The sequence below is a fragment of the Stylophora pistillata genome, chromosome 5 (genome assembly GCF_964205215.1).
Source record: "Stylophora pistillata chromosome 5, jaStyPist1.2, whole genome shotgun sequence".
NCBI lineage: Eukaryota > Metazoa > Cnidaria > Anthozoa > Scleractinia > Pocilloporidae > Stylophora > Stylophora pistillata.
The window spans coordinates 33,501,353-33,517,374 of NC_142523.1; the positions used below are offsets into that span (position 1 = coordinate 33,501,353).

Sequence of the window (16,022 nt, forward strand, 5' to 3'; positions counted from 1 at the left end):
ACCTTGATCTGGCACTAAACTCATCCTGTGAGACTCAAATTATTCCAATGGAGACACATGTTAGTAAAGGGCAGCAGCGCTGTACTCAAAGAAGCTTTAAGTTCCAAGGTCTTTTTACTGGAAGCTTTTAATTAAAAAATTTGTCTTGGACACAGGAAATAAATTCTTCTCTAAATTATAATGTGTTTTCCCCAAGACTTCATTGAGTAAATAAATTGTTTGAGAGGAAATGAAATTTTTACATGAATATCCAAAGTATTGACGGGTTGACTACTGAAGACAATTTAGCATTTAGTTCATACCTTTGAGCAATCAAGAAAACATCAAGCTCTAAGTGCATTAAGGGGCTTGACACTTAAACGGTTAAGCTCCCGTGACTAGCCACAGACTAGTAGAAATTCAGTTTTGGGTGGTGTTTTGTATTTCCACTAGCCAGTTTGGCTAGTAAACGGACCGAAATTGTTGTAACATCTAAAAACATCTAAAATGTTATTAGCCACTTGGCTAGTAAGTTGAAAAGCTAGTGTTGAGCCGTGGCATTCAAGCATAATTATGAAAAATGTACAATATTTCAACATTGCAACACTAAAGTTAACATTTTTAGTGCGCTAGGGGATCTAGCTAGAGTGTCAAATAGTTTATGCAAAAAAAGGTATAAATGTTAATTGCTGGTCAAAAAAAGAATTTTGCTTGAATAGGGTTCAAGTGTGTGTTGTATTTGGAACTTTTGAGAAAAACTGGGAATTGATATAATTATGGGTGTCTCGAAAACTCAGACCTCAAAAACTTAGACCCCAGACTCGAAAAACTCAGACCCTCTGGGTGTCTTGAAAACTCAGACCCGAAAAACTCAGACCCTCTGGGTGTCTCGAAAACTCAGACCCTGTCTGAGTTTTCGAGGAAGGTCTATACTGTGGTCTATACTTTTCGAGAAAGGTCTATACTGTGCCTCAAACAGCATAAAAGAAGGAAAGTTAAAATGCTATGGTGCTCGAAGTGTTTGGGATGGAAAGTCTATCAGACAAAGAGTTACAGGAAATTCAGCACTATATGTTTTAATAGAGGTATTGTCTACTCCTTGTGTTAAATAACAAACTAAGTAGATTAATCTTAGTGTTTCTAGGTGTAATCTTGTGAAATTTTGTTTTATCTACTAAGTTGAAATATTATTGTAAATTGGCTGCCGTAAAGAGTTAAAAAGCTGATGTTTCGCGATTTAACCCTTGGTCAGAGTGAATGGCACTCTGACAAAGGGCTAACATGCAAAATGTCAGCTTTTTAATCTGTTATGGGGGCCAATTTATAAATTCAACTTAGTTGATGAAACCAAATTACCTTGTCACCCCCACTGATGCAACACCAGAGTTTCTTTAGAAACTTACCCCTTTAATCTTGTGAAAGTCTGAGATTCAATATATAACTGCTTGGGCATTTTGTTAGTTACAGGTTATTTTAACCCTGCTGTTGTATTACTTTGTCTGCATGGGGTCTGATAACAATTGAAAGAAAACCAAAGCATAAAGAGAAAAGATAATGAGGCAGAATTGATGTATTTTGTTAGCTTCTCTGAATTTATAATTAATATCTAGTTTACCTAAGTTGTCTCAAGCATGCTATTTACAGGAAAGCAAGAGAACTTTCCAGGTAAGGGTTAGCAAACCCTCAGCAAAGGTCTGGAATTGAAAATGACTGTTCGGAAAAAGTACAGAAACAAGTCATTCAGTGGCACAGTCAAACCTAGACTTGATTGAAATATCTATTTTTAACACTTTGGAGGTCACCAGTCTCAAATGTCATGAAAAAAAGTGTAAAACCTGGTTGGATGCAAGCTGATCATATTAGGGACTTCTTGAAGTACTTGAATTAGCCCTCGTTACCTAGTCGTAAATAAAGTTCTTGTGAGTATTTAGTATCTAAAGATTATTGCTTGTCAAGGAGCAATCTCTGATTACATTTTTCAAGTTTGATGAACTGATGAAGGTCTCGGACCGAAACGTTTTGTATTAAACTTTTTAGACTTTTTATTGAGTATATGTCTTCCTTGGCTCGAAGTTGTCCGTCCTCGTGTGCCACACTACTTGAGATGGGCTCAGATGTCACTCTGTCAATGACAGTTAGCAAGTGGTTAACTGAAACTTAACTCTTCGTCATGAATGAAAGTGGACCTTTTTCATGATTCTTTTATCAGGATGCAGGTACAAAAGAAAGAATATCACAAGGGATGCAATGTTTGACGCCTGGAACTCCTCAGATGAGTGGTGAGTGTCTCAAGTGTAGGTTATCAGCTAACTGTTGGGGCAATGGAGACTTCACAACATTTTCTTCACTCAGCAACAGTGCAAACTCATTTCCTAACTCCTGCAATACCAATTTTAATCAATTAAGGTATTTACAGAAAGTTGTGATATCCTCACTCTCACCATCAATAGAGAGATCTCGACTACTGTACAGACTACGAGACTGTAGGTTATAATTATAGAAAAATGACTATAAATTTACAATTTACATATGCTCAAAGGTTGTGAAACTTGCAAAGATATACAATCATCAATATCACTTTGTTAATTATGTCATTTGGTCTACCTGAACCATACACAGACTATTAAACCTTATGGAGATCGACTCCCATGCATGAGGACCACCCCTGAATGAAAAAAACTACCTACTGTAGTTTTATTGATAAACCAATCATGTGAAATTTCATCTCTCATTCTCCTCATAAAAGTTTTGGTAATATGTAACCTTGTCTACTTTGCTCTAAAGCTTGAGTCCTAAGGGCTTGGAAACTAGGCAGAATTTGAACTTACCATGTTAATTGTAATATACACTACAGATATTGCATTTATCATGTCAAGTTCACATGCTAATGTATATTGATTAATGCTCTCGACCAATCTGCTTTTTCATAATTAATGAATTAGAGACCTAGTTGATCTCTTGCCTCTGAATTTTTAATAGCAGCAACTGCCCTTGCTCCTGGAGAGGCCACCTTGCAAAGTCAAAATATGCCTGAAAGCAGACCTCTGGTATGTATATATATGATATCTTACCTTTATTTAATTCTTTACTTGAACAGTTGGTTCAACCCTTTAACTCCTATGTGAGTGACAGAATTACTCCTTACAATATCAGATGGTGAGTACAATATCAGTATCAGGCAGACAACTGACAAGAATAAAGAGAAATATCAGTTAGTGGATTATTTCTAAGATCCAATACCAAATTTTCAGAGCTAACATCACAAGAGTGTATGGCAAACAGTAGGGAGTCAGAATAACTAAATAAGGACATCTTCTTGGGAGTGAAAGGCTTAGTAATTAATAATTTAATAATAATAATAATAATTTATTTCTTCTAGAGCGCTATTTACAATGACAGATCAACAGTGCTTTACAATTAAACACGAAGGCGCACTATAAAAGGAGAGATCCCTTAGGTGCCTGGTAGACGAACAAAAGGAGCTAATGAGATGTTTACTTCCGCCAGCATGGTGGCAATGATGTAACGTGCAAACCTCCTACTTCGATTTCAAATTTACCGCCACATTAAACACAGTTTCCATTGGAGGAAGGAAATATACAAATCTCAAAAATTCTTGTATTGTGATGAAAACATTCTGAAGAATGCGCCCGCTGTTCACTGCTTTAGATTAGCTATAGCTCAAGCTGACTTGACTTTTAGAGTTCTACATCACACGACAGTTGATTGACAAATGGTCCAGAGGTACCTAAGGCACCTCTCCTTTTATAGCGCGCCTTCGTGTTTAATGTCTCTAAATATTAATCCACCCATCCCACCCCAGGGGAGGACATCCATCACACCGTTATCTCGTGGGTGGGAAATTAACGTCTCCTACCCCTAACCCTGCAGGAGACGGGACCTCCATTTATTCATCCCTATCCGAGAAGACTAGAATATCTAACCATTTCTTGAAATGGTTAGATGTTCTTGGTAGCATATTCTTCTCAATTATTTTAAGACGTTGAGTGTTGGTCCAGCCGCGGCTCGAACCCTCGACCTCCCGCACAACAGTTCAGCGCTCTATCCATTGAGCTGACAGGGAGGCGGTTTAATAATAGATGCCTAATGGAACCAACTATAATCCACCGTAACAAATATTTTGACATGAACGCGACGATTTCCTTTCCAAAAGCACATGGGCGATAATGCCCAGGTGTTTTACGTAAAACATAGGCCCGCAATTGGAGCCACAGGTACATTAAATTAAGAATTTCTTTTACTAAAGGATGGAAGTTTGTTGCCATCCCAAGGACCATGTCTACATGATTTAATCCAGAACCCTTTGTAATTCATATACAGATGCGATAGTTATTTGATATTATCAGCACTTTCCCCACCTTATTTTTCTCTTTTGTTAGTATTTTTGATATATCTGTTATTCCAACTAATAAACTTCCTCATGTATATGTGCACGATCCTTCGCAGTAAAGCACTATTTGAGCAATAGTGAAAATCAGACCTGAAAAAAAAAAAAATTTCAGGCCTGTACGGGACTCGAACCACTGACCTCTGCGATACTAGTGCAGCGCTCTACCAATTGAGCTAACAAGCCAACTGGGAGCAGGCCATCAAATTAATTCGACATGAACCCGTAGATGATAAATCAAACAACAACAAACATATGAAACATATGTATGAACTGCGGTTATGAAACGTATATGTGCACGATCCTTCACAGTAAAGCACTATTTGAGCAATAGTGAAAATCAGACCTGAAAAAAAAAAAAATTTCAGGCCTGTACGGGACTCGAACCACTGACCTCTGCGATACTAGTGCAGCGCTCTACCAATTGAGCTAACAAGCCAACTGGGAGCAGGCCATCAAATTAATTCGACATGAACCCGTAGATGATAAATCAAACAACAACAAACATATGAAACATATGTATGAACTGCGGTTATGAAACGTATATGTGCACGATCCTTCGCAGTAAAGCACTATTTGAGCAATAGTGAAAATCAGACCTGAAAAAAAAAAAAATTTCAGGCCTGTACGGGACTCGAACCACTGACCTCTGCGATACTAGTGCAGCGCTCTACCAATTGAGCTAACAAGCCAACTGGGAGCAGGCCATCAAATTAATTCGACATGAACCCGTAGATGATAAATCAAACAACAACAAACATATGAAACATATGTATGAACTGCGGTTATGAAACGTATATGTGCACGATCCTTCGCAGTAAAGCACTATTTGAGCAATAGTGAAAATCAGACCTGAAAAAAAAAAAAAAATTTCAGGCCTGTACGGGACTCGAACCACTGACCTCTGCGATACTAGTGCAGCGCTCTACCAATTGAGCTAACAAGCCAACTGGGAGCAGGCCATCAAATTAATTCGACATGAACCCGTAGATGATAAATCAAACAACAACAAACATATGAAACATATGTATGAACTGCGGTTATGAAACGTATATGTGCACGATCCTTCGCAGTAAAGCACTATTTGAGCAATAGTGAAAATCAGACCTGAAAAAAAAAAAAAATTTCAGGCCTGTACGGGACTCGAACCACTGACCTCTGCGATACTAGTGCAGCGCTCTACCAATTGAGCTCTACCAGCTGGCTTGTTAGCTCAATTGGTAGAGCGCTGCACTAGTATCGCAGAGGTCAGTGGTTCGAGTCCCGTACAGGCCTGAAATTTTTTTTTTTTTTTTTTTTTCAGGTCTGATTTTCACTATTGCTCAAATAGTGCTTTACTGCGAAGGATCGTGCACATATACGTTTCATAACCGCAGTTCATACATATGTTTCATATGTTTGTTGTTGTTTGATTTATCATCTACGGGTTCATGTCGAATTAATTTGATGGCCTGCTCCCAGTTGGCTTGTTAGCTCAATTGGTAGAGCGCTGCACTAGTATCGCAGAGGTCAGTGGTTCGAGTCCCGTACAGGCCTGAAATTTTTTTCAGGTCTGATTTTCACTATTGCTCAAATAGTGCTTTACTGCGAAGGATCGTGCACATATACGTTTCATAACCGCAGTTCATACATATGTTTCATATGTTTGTTGTTGTTTAAACTTCCTCATGTACACAGAATTATAATTTGGTGCAAAGTTCTCATCTTTTGTCTTTTTTTTGTCGCAGTCTAGGTGGTCAGATCCCTCAGATTCAGTACACAGACAGTGTGACAGGGCTGAAGGTATGTGGCCTTTATTTTGTTTCTTGAGTCAATATCAACACTAAGATCTTGTTTATAATGTAGCAATGATTGCAGATGAGAACCAGAGTGAGTTAGGCCTTGGTTACCACTTAATTTAAGCCTAAGAGTGAAAAATTTAGGGAAAGTCCTCATAACTTGGGGAAAACTGAAAACCAATGGCTAAAAACAGAAAATCTACAAACCCCAATGATCAACAAATCCCAAAAACCGAAAAACCGATCTAAAAAAAAGAGCCAAAACCGTGAAACTGAAACTCCCAATGCCCCCTCTTGTCACTATGAATTAGATTATGAGAAAAGGAAAAACCGGAGACGGGCAACTTCACAAAGATGTATGGAACAGACAAATATAATGTAACGTACTGATGAGGGTTCGCTTCCTTGAAGACCAGTCAACACTAGTACTAGAACTCAAGACTTTATTCAAGTCGCCATCATGAACACGTCTTTCTTTTGTGTCCAAAACCATACCCCAAGGAGTAGGGGTGCGTCGCAACATTACACTGCTCCCCCCTTAGAAGAGCACTGACCGCAGTGCGAAACCATGTTTAACAACCTTGCTAACAAAAACAGGGTCCAATAAAAGAAAGAAAAACTAACGGACGAACGAGTTACATTACTGGACTAACTGGCTCTGCAAAGTTAACGGAATGTCATTGTCTTGTATTTTCCTGGGGTTCAGATTGGCGCTTTGGCACGAAGGGAAGAGACCCACTCTCCAAATCTTTTGAGGGGTCTTATTGTACCCTTCGGTCTTGAGCTGTCATCAGTCTTTGTTACTGGTTCCTTGCCTGTCAGGCCAACAGGTATTTCACTACCACGCGCTTGTACTGTCCTTTTACCAGGTCCATTCTTCCTCATTCCACTATCCGTCATCTCGGCTCGAGCTGTTCTTCCCGTGGCCTCCTTTCGTGATACATCTTTTGATGTTATTCCTCTGGTGACCATTCCTTCCTTATGCCCTTCTACTTTACATTTGGGTGTCTTCTTTCCCTCTTGTTGTGGTATCCAGTTCTCTAAGGGCGGACCTAGATATGGCTTCAATCTGTCAACGTGCACGACCTTAGGGTTAGACCGTGGTGTCCTTTGAATCCGATACGACATCTGATAAGGACGCAGTTACCAAGAAGGTTCCCTCCCGTGGATTGTCTAACTTAGGATTCCTTCCTTTCCTGCGGTGAATGTTATGTAGCCATACACTATTACCCGGTTGGAATGGCTTCCATGAGAGCTTTTTATTATAGTTTTGCTTCTGGCGAACCCCTGATTCCTTCATGTGTAGTCTGGAATCTTCGAATGCACTTCAAAGTCGTTTCTGTATGGCTTCCACATACTCAATCGAGGTGGATGGTTGATCTGGAGTGGACTCTGTCATGACGTCAAGTGGAACCTCTATTTCACGCCCAGGCATGAGTTGGTTCGGTGTAAACCCGGTGCTCTCATGAACTGATGACCTGTAAGCCATCATGCAGGCTGGCAGTTGGAGGTCCCAATCTTTCTGATCCGGCTGCAACCTTCCTCGCAGCATCTCCACCAGAGTCCTGTTAAATCTTTCCACTTGTCCGTCTGACTGTGGGTGCAGTGGTGTTGTTCTTGTCTTTTCGATGTCTAACAATTTACGAATCTCCGCCTTCACGTTGGATTCCAAATTTGTTCCCTGGTCGCTATGGATTTGTCGTGGTATGCCAAAACGACTCACAACCTTCTCAGCAATTGTTGTAGCGGTTTGATCAGGAAGTGCATAGCTCCCAGTCCATTTGGTAAAATAGTCTGATATTACGAGTACATAGCGATTACCACGTGGGTCTTTGGCAAGGGACACAAGATGTCCATCGCAATTCTTTGCATAGGAAACCCCACCGTGCTTTGTTGAAGAGGTGCTCGGCGCTTTCTTCCGTAGTTTTTCTTTGCTGCACACTCAGTGCATCTCGATACCCATCTGTAAGTCTGGGACGTCAGACCTGGCCAGTAATAACGAAGCCGCAAGGAGTGTAATGTCCTTTGTAAGCCCCTGTGGCTTGCCATAGAGTGATCATGGTGGGCTTGCAATGCCGTGTCTCTAAGACTACTTGGCAGAACAATCTGATATACTATTCTGTCGCCCTTGTCACTTTCTCATCTTCGGTATAGAACACCATTCCGTACTTCCATACGATCCCACTGTGTCCACGGGGTCTTCAAGACAGGACCTTCAGATAAAATGTCTTCCCATACAGGGCGTTCCTTGGAAGATTTCTTCATTTGTATAAAGTTCTTAAGCGTAGTATCCTGCAGCTGTTGCTCTTCCAAGTACCTTCTGGACCACTCAGGCTCTAGCTTAATGGTACGAGTTGTGGTTTGATGTTGGGAGGGCAATTCCTCACATGCTTCCTCCGTCTGCAGACCAATCTCACATGCAGAAGATTGTTGTCGGAACAGCTTTTACACCACTTACATCGTTCAGTGCATGGTCTGCGCGACATAGAATCCGCATTCGCGTGTCTTGCCCCTTGTCGATCCACTATGTCAAAATCAGGGGTGCTTAAGAAAGCAACCCACCTTGCAAGCTGTCCTTCAGGCTCCTTGGTCTTCAAGATTGATTGTAGTGGATTGTGAACTTCCTGTTTTGTAAAGAGTGTTTATGTACACCGCTGCCACCAGTGTAACGTACCGATGAGGGTTCGCTTCATTTAAGACCAGTCAACACTAGTACTAGAACTCAAGACTTTATTCAAGTCACCATCGCGAACGCGCATTTCTTTTGTGTCCAAAACCATACCCGGGGGGTAGGGGTGTGTTGCAACGTTACAATATGTATTCTGTTCATTTGATTAGAGGACAATTTCAACATAATAAGTCTTCACAGCTACAAATAAATTGTAAATATGTTTGCACTGATCAAAACTGATTATTTTTGCTTTTCCGGTTTAATCACTGAATAACATTACGTTTTCTTGCTTATTTACAGTTGATGATTGGATGGCTTCAGGTCCAAGTCCACATGAGGTAAATGCGTTATCCTGAGATTGAATTTTTTCCCATTCAACAGTTGAATGAAGAAGACTTCTCAAGACTCGACTTTGGATTTCTTTTGATTTATATCAAAAAACCTTTTTACAAAATTTGAACTGCTAAATTCGGGGAGTGGCCTATCTGCAGGTGCAGCTTATTGAGAGGGGCATTGGTGCCTCTGGGAAACCGCAAAACCGGGAGGAAAAAACCTCCCAAACCGAAAAACCGACAAAAAAAGGCAGCAAAACCGAAAACCCACGTTGTTGAATATAGAAAATCATCATGTGGATTATTTGGTACATTAAATTAAGAATTTCTTTTACTAAAAGATGGAAGTTTGTTGCTAAGCACAAGGTCAACATTCATCACCAAAGTCCCAAACATTGAGAACAGTCTTTTTAAAAATTGGATTTTGAGACTAAGTGCATCAGTGTTGAATGTGTGATGTATTGTGATCAAGGTGTAATATGAGGGGAAGAGATTCTTCAAATTATTTTCTTGGCATTTCCCTTCTTAGGATCTGGATATCTTATACACATATTTACATTCTGAAAGTGGCAAAGGTAAGCAAAGAACCATACATTTCAAAAGAGTAATCTAACGAGGTGACCCCCTGGCCCTTTTTCGTTAAACACCACCAACCTGACTTGCAAAGGGATGGCTCACTTTTTTAAAGAATTTCATTAGATTAAGGTATCTGTAGCTTCCATTGCGTACCTATGTTTTACGTAACACATCCAGGCAATCTCCCATGTGCTCTTGAAGAAGAATTGTCGTGTTCATGCTGGGATTTTTGTTACCGTGAATTACTGTTGTTGATTAGAAAGTCCAAGCTTGAACAGTTGGTTGAGTTTTGGATTTCAATCTTTATGTCTTTCTGTGAAATATGCAATAGTATCACTGTTTACACCAAACCACATACTGACACTTACGACAGTATGTATTGGTATCTTTACAGGTGTATAGGTACTGCAGGTATCTTTGATAGGTTAGAGTTAATTACAAGTCAGTGTAGAATAAAATGGTAGAGATGGGAAGGTGGGGTTGACTTGAGTTCCTGTCATTTGTCCTATTTGAAATTTAGATGATTTGCCAGAACTTCAAAATTTTGAAGACATTGAGCCAATGGATACATCACAACCAATGAACACCAAGCCTTCTGGTTATGAGGTACAGAAGATTAGTTACCATTATCATTATAATCATTATTATTATTGCTATTATTATTATTTGGTACAATGAATATATGAAGTTCATATATTTTGAACTGCGGTTGTAGATACGTATGATGCACGATCCTCGCAATAGAGAGCGCTATTTATGCAATAGCGAAAATCAGACCTGAAAAAAATCAGGCCTGTACGGAATTCGAACCACTGACCTCTGCGATACTAGTGCAGCGCTCTACCAATTGAGCTAACAAGCCAACTGGGAGCAGCCCGTTAAGTTGATTCGTAATCCCTTGATGATAAATCAGATACAATGAATATATGAAAGTTCATATATTTTGAACTGCGGTTATAGAAACGTATGATGCTTTCATATATTCATTTCATCTGATTTATCATCACGGGTTTATTACAAATCAACTTAACAGCCTGCTCCCAGTTGTTTGTTAGCTCAATTGGTAGAGCGCTGCACTAGTATCGCAGAGGTCAGTGGTTCGAATCCCGTACAGGCCTGAATTTTTTCAGGTCTGATTTGCGCTATTGCATAAATAGCGCTCTCTACTGCAAGGATCGTGCATCATACGTATTATTATTATTGTTGTTTTTAATTAGTAGAATTAGAAGGGATTTGAATGTAGAATGAAACACCACCTTGTACGTAGCTGAAAAGAGAGGAAAATTGGAAGAGTTTGTGTGGATCGAGATTGCATTATCTCTTGCCCATGGAGGTTTTATCATCGAGTATTCTGGAGCGCCTGAGTGTGGAGCTGGCACAGCTCGAACCAACTTTTCAACTCTGAATCATTAGTTGGTGGTGTTTGTAATCGGGACTACACATCTTGATAATTTTTCATTGATTAGCGATTTATAAATTTTTTTTAGTGTTTTTATTAGATCAAAAACTCCTTTGGGGATAAGGTTTAAAAGCTTCATTCATAATCTGAGAAGAGGGAACGATCTAGCTAACAGATATATTATGCACACAGAAGCTGGAAAATTGTGATTAACTTGACCGGTTTATGTTAATGCAAAAACCACATTGGGATTGGAAGTCTCCATGTGAATTATTTGTCAACAATTTTTTCAAGTGCTATGTTTTCAAAAAGATTAATTCAGAACTCTTTGTAATACCTGTACAGGTGCGATAGTTATTTGATATCACCACCACTTTCCCCCACCTCGTTTTTCTCTTTTGTTTGTATTTATGATATATCTATTATTCCAACTAATACCTTTCTCATGTGTACAGAATTAAAAATTGGTTTGAAGTTCTCATCTTTTGTCTTTTTTTTTTTATTGAAGTCTTGGCCATCCGATCCCTCAGATTCAGGACACGGACAGTCTGACAGGGTTGAAGGTACATGGCTTTTATTTGGTTTCTTGGCCGGGTCAACACTAACACTGACATCTTTTTTACAGTGTTCCTACGATTGCGCCTGAGAACCAGAGTGAATTAAGCCTTGATTACCGCTTATAAGCCTAAGAGTTAAAAATTTAGGGAAGTCCTCATTTCAGGACTCATAACTTGAGGAAAACCGAAAACCAGTGGCTGAAAGCAGAAAATCCGCAAACCGCAATGATCACCAAAACCCGAAAACCGATCTAAAAAATAGCCAAAACCTCAAAACCAAAACTCCCAATGCCCCCTCTTGTCGCTATGAATTAAATTATGAGTGAAGGATAAACTCGAGATGGGCAGCTACACGAAGATGTATGGAATGAAGAAATATATGTATTCTGCTCATTTGATTAGAGGACAGTTTCAACGAGATCAAGGCTTCAGAGCTATCTAACCTAAATAATGTAGAGGCTAGGTTATGTATAAAGTTCAGTGCTTCATGGGCCTCTTTCTTTCCTTTTTTCTTCGGGGTTTTCACCCTGAAAGAGATGATCAAGCTATTAATAAGAGATTTCTTAAATATGAAATAAGTTTCATACTTAAGTTACGATTACTGACCCTATTTGTGTGGTCTTGTTTATGTCATTTTTTAGAGAGAAGCCAGGAAGAAATCCCATCAGTTCCTAGTGGTGCATGTCCTCCGGTTTGTATCTCAAATTTTGGTGCTGACTTGACAAAAAGAGACACTCCTGATAAGAGTTTCCTCGAAGCTACAATATGGGTATACTTTAAATCCGTCAGTTTTTGGAAACTTGATGATCATGCCTTCTCTTTATTGTTTCTACAGGTCAGATTAGAAGTTAGAGAGGTCGAATCATGTAAGTAAATATGATTATTTTTTCTTTTCTAGGTTTAATCGTTCAATAACATTCCGTTTACCTGCTTATTGCTGGAGCTTCAAATATGAAAAATGCTCTAAACATTTGTACATCGTGCCAAGTCTTGCTCATAGTAATGCCTGTCCTGAGTTGGACGAATTTTTTTCTCTTTCATATTATTTTTTGTTATTTAGAGAAAATTTTATCTATTCAAATCGCTCAGGGTCTGCAAAAAATAAAAACAGTGCTACAAAAATTAATTTAGGCTCGACTTGAGTAAAAATATTTTTTGAGAAAAACGTACAGCTCCACCACCCTTAACCGCTACTCCAATGGGTAGTTGAATGGTATCCATTGACTCCTGTCATCCATTGATATCCACCTAGAAAATCATTTATTAGTCAGGGCAAAAGAGAACAGTACTTCCAGGGAAACTCTTTGTATTGGCGTCAAGAATGGTGAGTAAATTGCATGATTTCATCAGTTTGAAACGATTGCCTTGATGCCATGTTTTTCTATGAATTTGTACTTCGAAGAGTAAATGTAACAAATAAATGTAAATGTAACAATTAACAAAAATTCTTGACATTTTGACTGTAGCTTGCATGGCTCGCATGATTCGCATGACTCGCATGGCTTGCACGGCTCGCCCTTGGCTTGCATGGCTCACCCTTGGCTTGCATGGCTCGCAGGTTTTATAAACGTCAGAGCATGAAGTTCTCTGGGCAGCCTTTATTTCATGTGTTCAAGATGGCGGAACAAAGTGAGTGATCATCTGAGTGCCACATAACTAAGGTACCTGTTTGTCTATAATTATTGTTTATTAAATATGCTAAAAGGGCAGTTTGAATTATGGCAGTTTGAACACTGCTTAAGGTATTGTTAGCACTGAGATTCTTGAGATGACTGACTGATTTTTACTTGAGATCCTGAGATATGTATGTAAGTGATCTCTCTTGTACAAGTCATTATTCTATAATTGAAATGCATAAAGTAAATCATTTTGGCCAATATTGGTTATTTGTTTATATTTTATTTAGTGTTGAGGCCGAACAATTTCCTTCAACATCAAGTAAGCTTTGTACAAGTTTTATACACAGACTCGATTTATGATTTTTCAGTCTCAAATATTTAGCTGTAAATTTGTTTACTGTGTTCTTCACCAAATCTTTGTTTTTCTTTTTAACAGTGTTGGTGAATGACTATCAGAGTTCGCCATTTAACAATAGCGCGATTCCAAAACAAAAACAAATGACTGCAAAGGATCTCGGATGAAAATGGGCCTTTAAATGCCTATAATTAATAACCCACCCAACAAGTGTTTTTAATTACTCTCACTTACACCACTGTTCCTTTGGGCTGGTATCCCATAATGGTAATTAGGATCCTTGCTTGAGGAGTTAGGGAGTTCCACTGGTGCATAACGCTGTTGGGGCAGGGTGCTTGAAGTAGCAACATCTAGGATAAAATTGATCACAAAATAACATAAGAATGTTACATTACTGGAAACTGAAAATTTTCACACACAGCACTACACAACCAAATTGCATGTTTGTGCTTTTCTGTTTGTTTTGTAGAGGAATGTCTGTTCACATGAGATTGTCCTCTCCCCTAACCCTAATATATAGACCATGTGTTAAAAGTCTGATAATCACTTACACATTGTATGTTCCATTCTAGCCAAGTTTCTATAGATGCCAAGGTTTACTTCTCCAAGTGACTCTGCAGTTTTCACAAGCATTATCACACGATCACCTGTTGCACCAATCACTTTTACTTCATTGACATACTGGATTTCATCTCCAACCTGAAGGCAACCCTCTGCAGGACCCAGTCTGACAATTCTACTTATTACCACCTAATAATAAAACCATTAACATAAAGTAATTCAGTGCAAAATGAAAGCAAATAATGGTAAACAAATACATGTAGAATTGTTTACAATTAAGCCAGCAAATCAAAGTAGAGTAATCAGTATCAGGAACTACATCAAAAGTAATTTTCCTTTTTCTCTAATGATAAAATTGATGGTATAATAAATTAAATAAAAATGTTTTTACAATACATGTCATCAAATCAAATCAGAGAATTAAAACTACATCTCTTCAGAATAAATGTCCTTTTCCTAACCTGTGTGCCATGCTCCTGACCTCCAGTTATCTCAAAACCAAATCCCACCTTCCCATGCTTTTTAAGGTTCACTGTAAAATAGCTCCCTGAAGGAGACAGTTCCTGTGGGGCATTCAAGTTTTCCATTGATCTGAAAATCAGTTTAGGATAGGATTACTAGTGGCTCTCTGCACCAAATATCCTGAATTTTAATTCCTATTTCAAGAATTCCAATATCACAAAAACCTAATGTCGTGTACTTCTTTTCTCCAAGCTTGCTTTAAATGTTACAGGAAGGGGCGGGACATTGGGGTTTGCATGTTGCAGTCTTGACCCTTTTCTTAATGTGGTATTGTAGTGAAGAACAACTCGCATTGCAATTGCACAGTGATCTCGAACCTTAAAACAGTTGATGTTTCTAATTTCAAATCAGCAGCATTCAGTGAAATAAACCATTTCCGGTGTTACAGTTAACTCTTTAACCCTTTTAAAAGACAGACTTTGATAACCCATGGTTAATTTTCAAACAAAGTCAGCAAGACATCCAAGTTAATCTTTAATAAACATTAGCTGATTGACCTCAGGTTGTGTCTGTTAACATTTTACTTGACCTCTGGACCTCTACCACATGCACTATCAGCCAAAGACTAGCACATGGTTAAGTTGAGTGAAACCAGACCAGGTAAATCTGCAGACTTAGACTAGATCATAGTGTAGGTGTGTTAATAATGTTTCATGAGGTGATGCAGTGTTAGTTCTATTTTGTTTGTGGTGTTGTGGTATCCAGAACCCCCCATGTCAGTCCCCTTACAGACATCTCAAAATTTTAATAGCTTAATTAAGAAAATCTTGATATATAATTATAAATTATATATATATAACTAACTGCAGACAGAACTGTTTCGGCCTTCTGGGCCTCATCAGTGCAGTGCTGATGCTAGGATGGAGGAGAACCGAGACGGTCACCCCAAGCGACCCAACCTTTGTGGTATCGTCTAAGCCATGCCAGAGTGCTCAAACTAGAGTAAACTAGCGAGCATCATCCCAATTGCAGCAGCAATGACTCATCCTAGATAGAGTGCTCAATTTGGACATGAAAGCAAAGCTTTGTATGCCAAAGAGTTATAATTTGGAATTTTTTTGAAGTAATTAGCTTTCTCACAACAACAAATTTTTTGGCAGCCTTTAAACAATATTCCCAAGGCTACTTGAGTTGTGTTTAGTATCTTTACTTAACCACTTGTGATTTTTGGATTTATGTTAATGAGTGGCTTTATTTTTGTGGATATTTTTGTAAATTTTGGATTCTAGGGGGGTCTGGGGGCATGCTCCCAAGGAAATTTTGAA

General features: G+C 38.8%; 2 protein-coding genes and 1 long non-coding RNA gene across 10 annotated transcripts; 1 reads left to right on the forward strand and 2 right to left on the reverse strand.

Moving 5' to 3' along the window:
- Positions 1 to 1,526: 1,526 nt before the first annotated feature.
- On the reverse strand, positions 1,527 to 4,419 carry LOC148731570 (uncharacterized). Its single transcript, XR_016001534.1, has 2 exons — positions 3,051 to 4,419; positions 1,527 to 2,358 (listed from the first exon to the last, which is right to left on the reverse strand). It is a non-coding gene; the product is annotated as an uncharacterized LOC148731570 (long non-coding RNA).
- On the forward strand, positions 2,130 to 14,681 carry LOC148731571 (uncharacterized). 8 transcript variants are annotated; one of them, XM_088760878.1, is made up of 13 exons: positions 2,130 to 2,258; positions 2,959 to 3,026; positions 6,115 to 6,169; positions 9,137 to 9,174; positions 9,698 to 9,743; positions 10,265 to 10,350; positions 11,652 to 11,706; positions 12,342 to 12,391; positions 12,536 to 12,566; positions 12,968 to 13,024; positions 13,167 to 13,361; positions 13,607 to 13,638; positions 14,247 to 14,681. In XM_088760878.1, the coding sequence occupies exons 1-11, from the start codon at positions 2,222 to 2,224 to the stop codon at positions 13,265 to 13,267; spliced, it is 624 nt and encodes a 207-aa protein (XP_088617004.1). In that variant the 5' UTR covers positions 2,130 to 2,221; the 3' UTR covers positions 13,268 to 13,361; positions 13,607 to 13,638; positions 14,247 to 14,681. The 8 variants fall into 8 exon arrangements, with proteins under 8 accessions (XP_088617004.1, XP_088617000.1, XP_088617001.1 ...); XM_088760874.1 differs by having other exon boundaries at positions 12,342 to 12,566; XM_088760875.1 differs by having other exon boundaries at positions 12,342 to 12,566; positions 13,167 to 13,329.
- LOC148731572 (tight junction protein ZO-3-like) lies at positions 11,627 to 15,355 on the reverse strand. Its single transcript, XM_088760883.1, has 4 exons — positions 14,697 to 15,355; positions 14,226 to 14,424; positions 13,909 to 14,024; positions 11,627 to 12,948 (listed from the first exon to the last, which is right to left on the reverse strand). The coding sequence occupies exons 1-4, from the start codon at positions 14,820 to 14,822 to the stop codon at positions 12,931 to 12,933; spliced, it is 459 nt and encodes a 152-aa protein (XP_088617009.1). The 5' UTR covers positions 14,823 to 15,355; the 3' UTR covers positions 11,627 to 12,930.
- Positions 15,356 to 16,022: the final 667 nt, after the last annotated feature.

Coding starts and splice junctions, on each gene's coding strand:
- LOC148731571 (XM_088760874.1), top strand. CDS start 2,222: ATGCAATGTTTGACGCCTGGAACTCCTCAGATGAGTG. Junction 3,027..6,114: donor TGCCTGAAAGCAGACCTCTG/GTATGTATATAT, acceptor TTTTTGTCGCAG/TCTAGGTGGTCAGATCCCTC. Junction 11,707..12,341: donor ACAGTCTGACAGGGTTGAAG/GTACATGGCTTT, acceptor GTCATTTTTTAG/AGAGAAGCCAGGAAGAAATC.
- LOC148731572 (XM_088760883.1), bottom strand. CDS start 14,822: ATGGAAAACTTGAATGCCCCACAGGAACTGTCTCCTTCAGGGAGCTAT. Junction 14,425..14,696: donor GTCAGGAGCATGGCACACAG/GTTAGGAAAAGG, acceptor TTTTATTATTAG/GTGGTAATAAGTAGAATTGT. Junction 14,025..14,225: donor TAGAATGGAACATACAATGT/GTAAGTGATTAT, acceptor ATTTTATCCTAG/ATGTTGCTACTTCAAGCACC.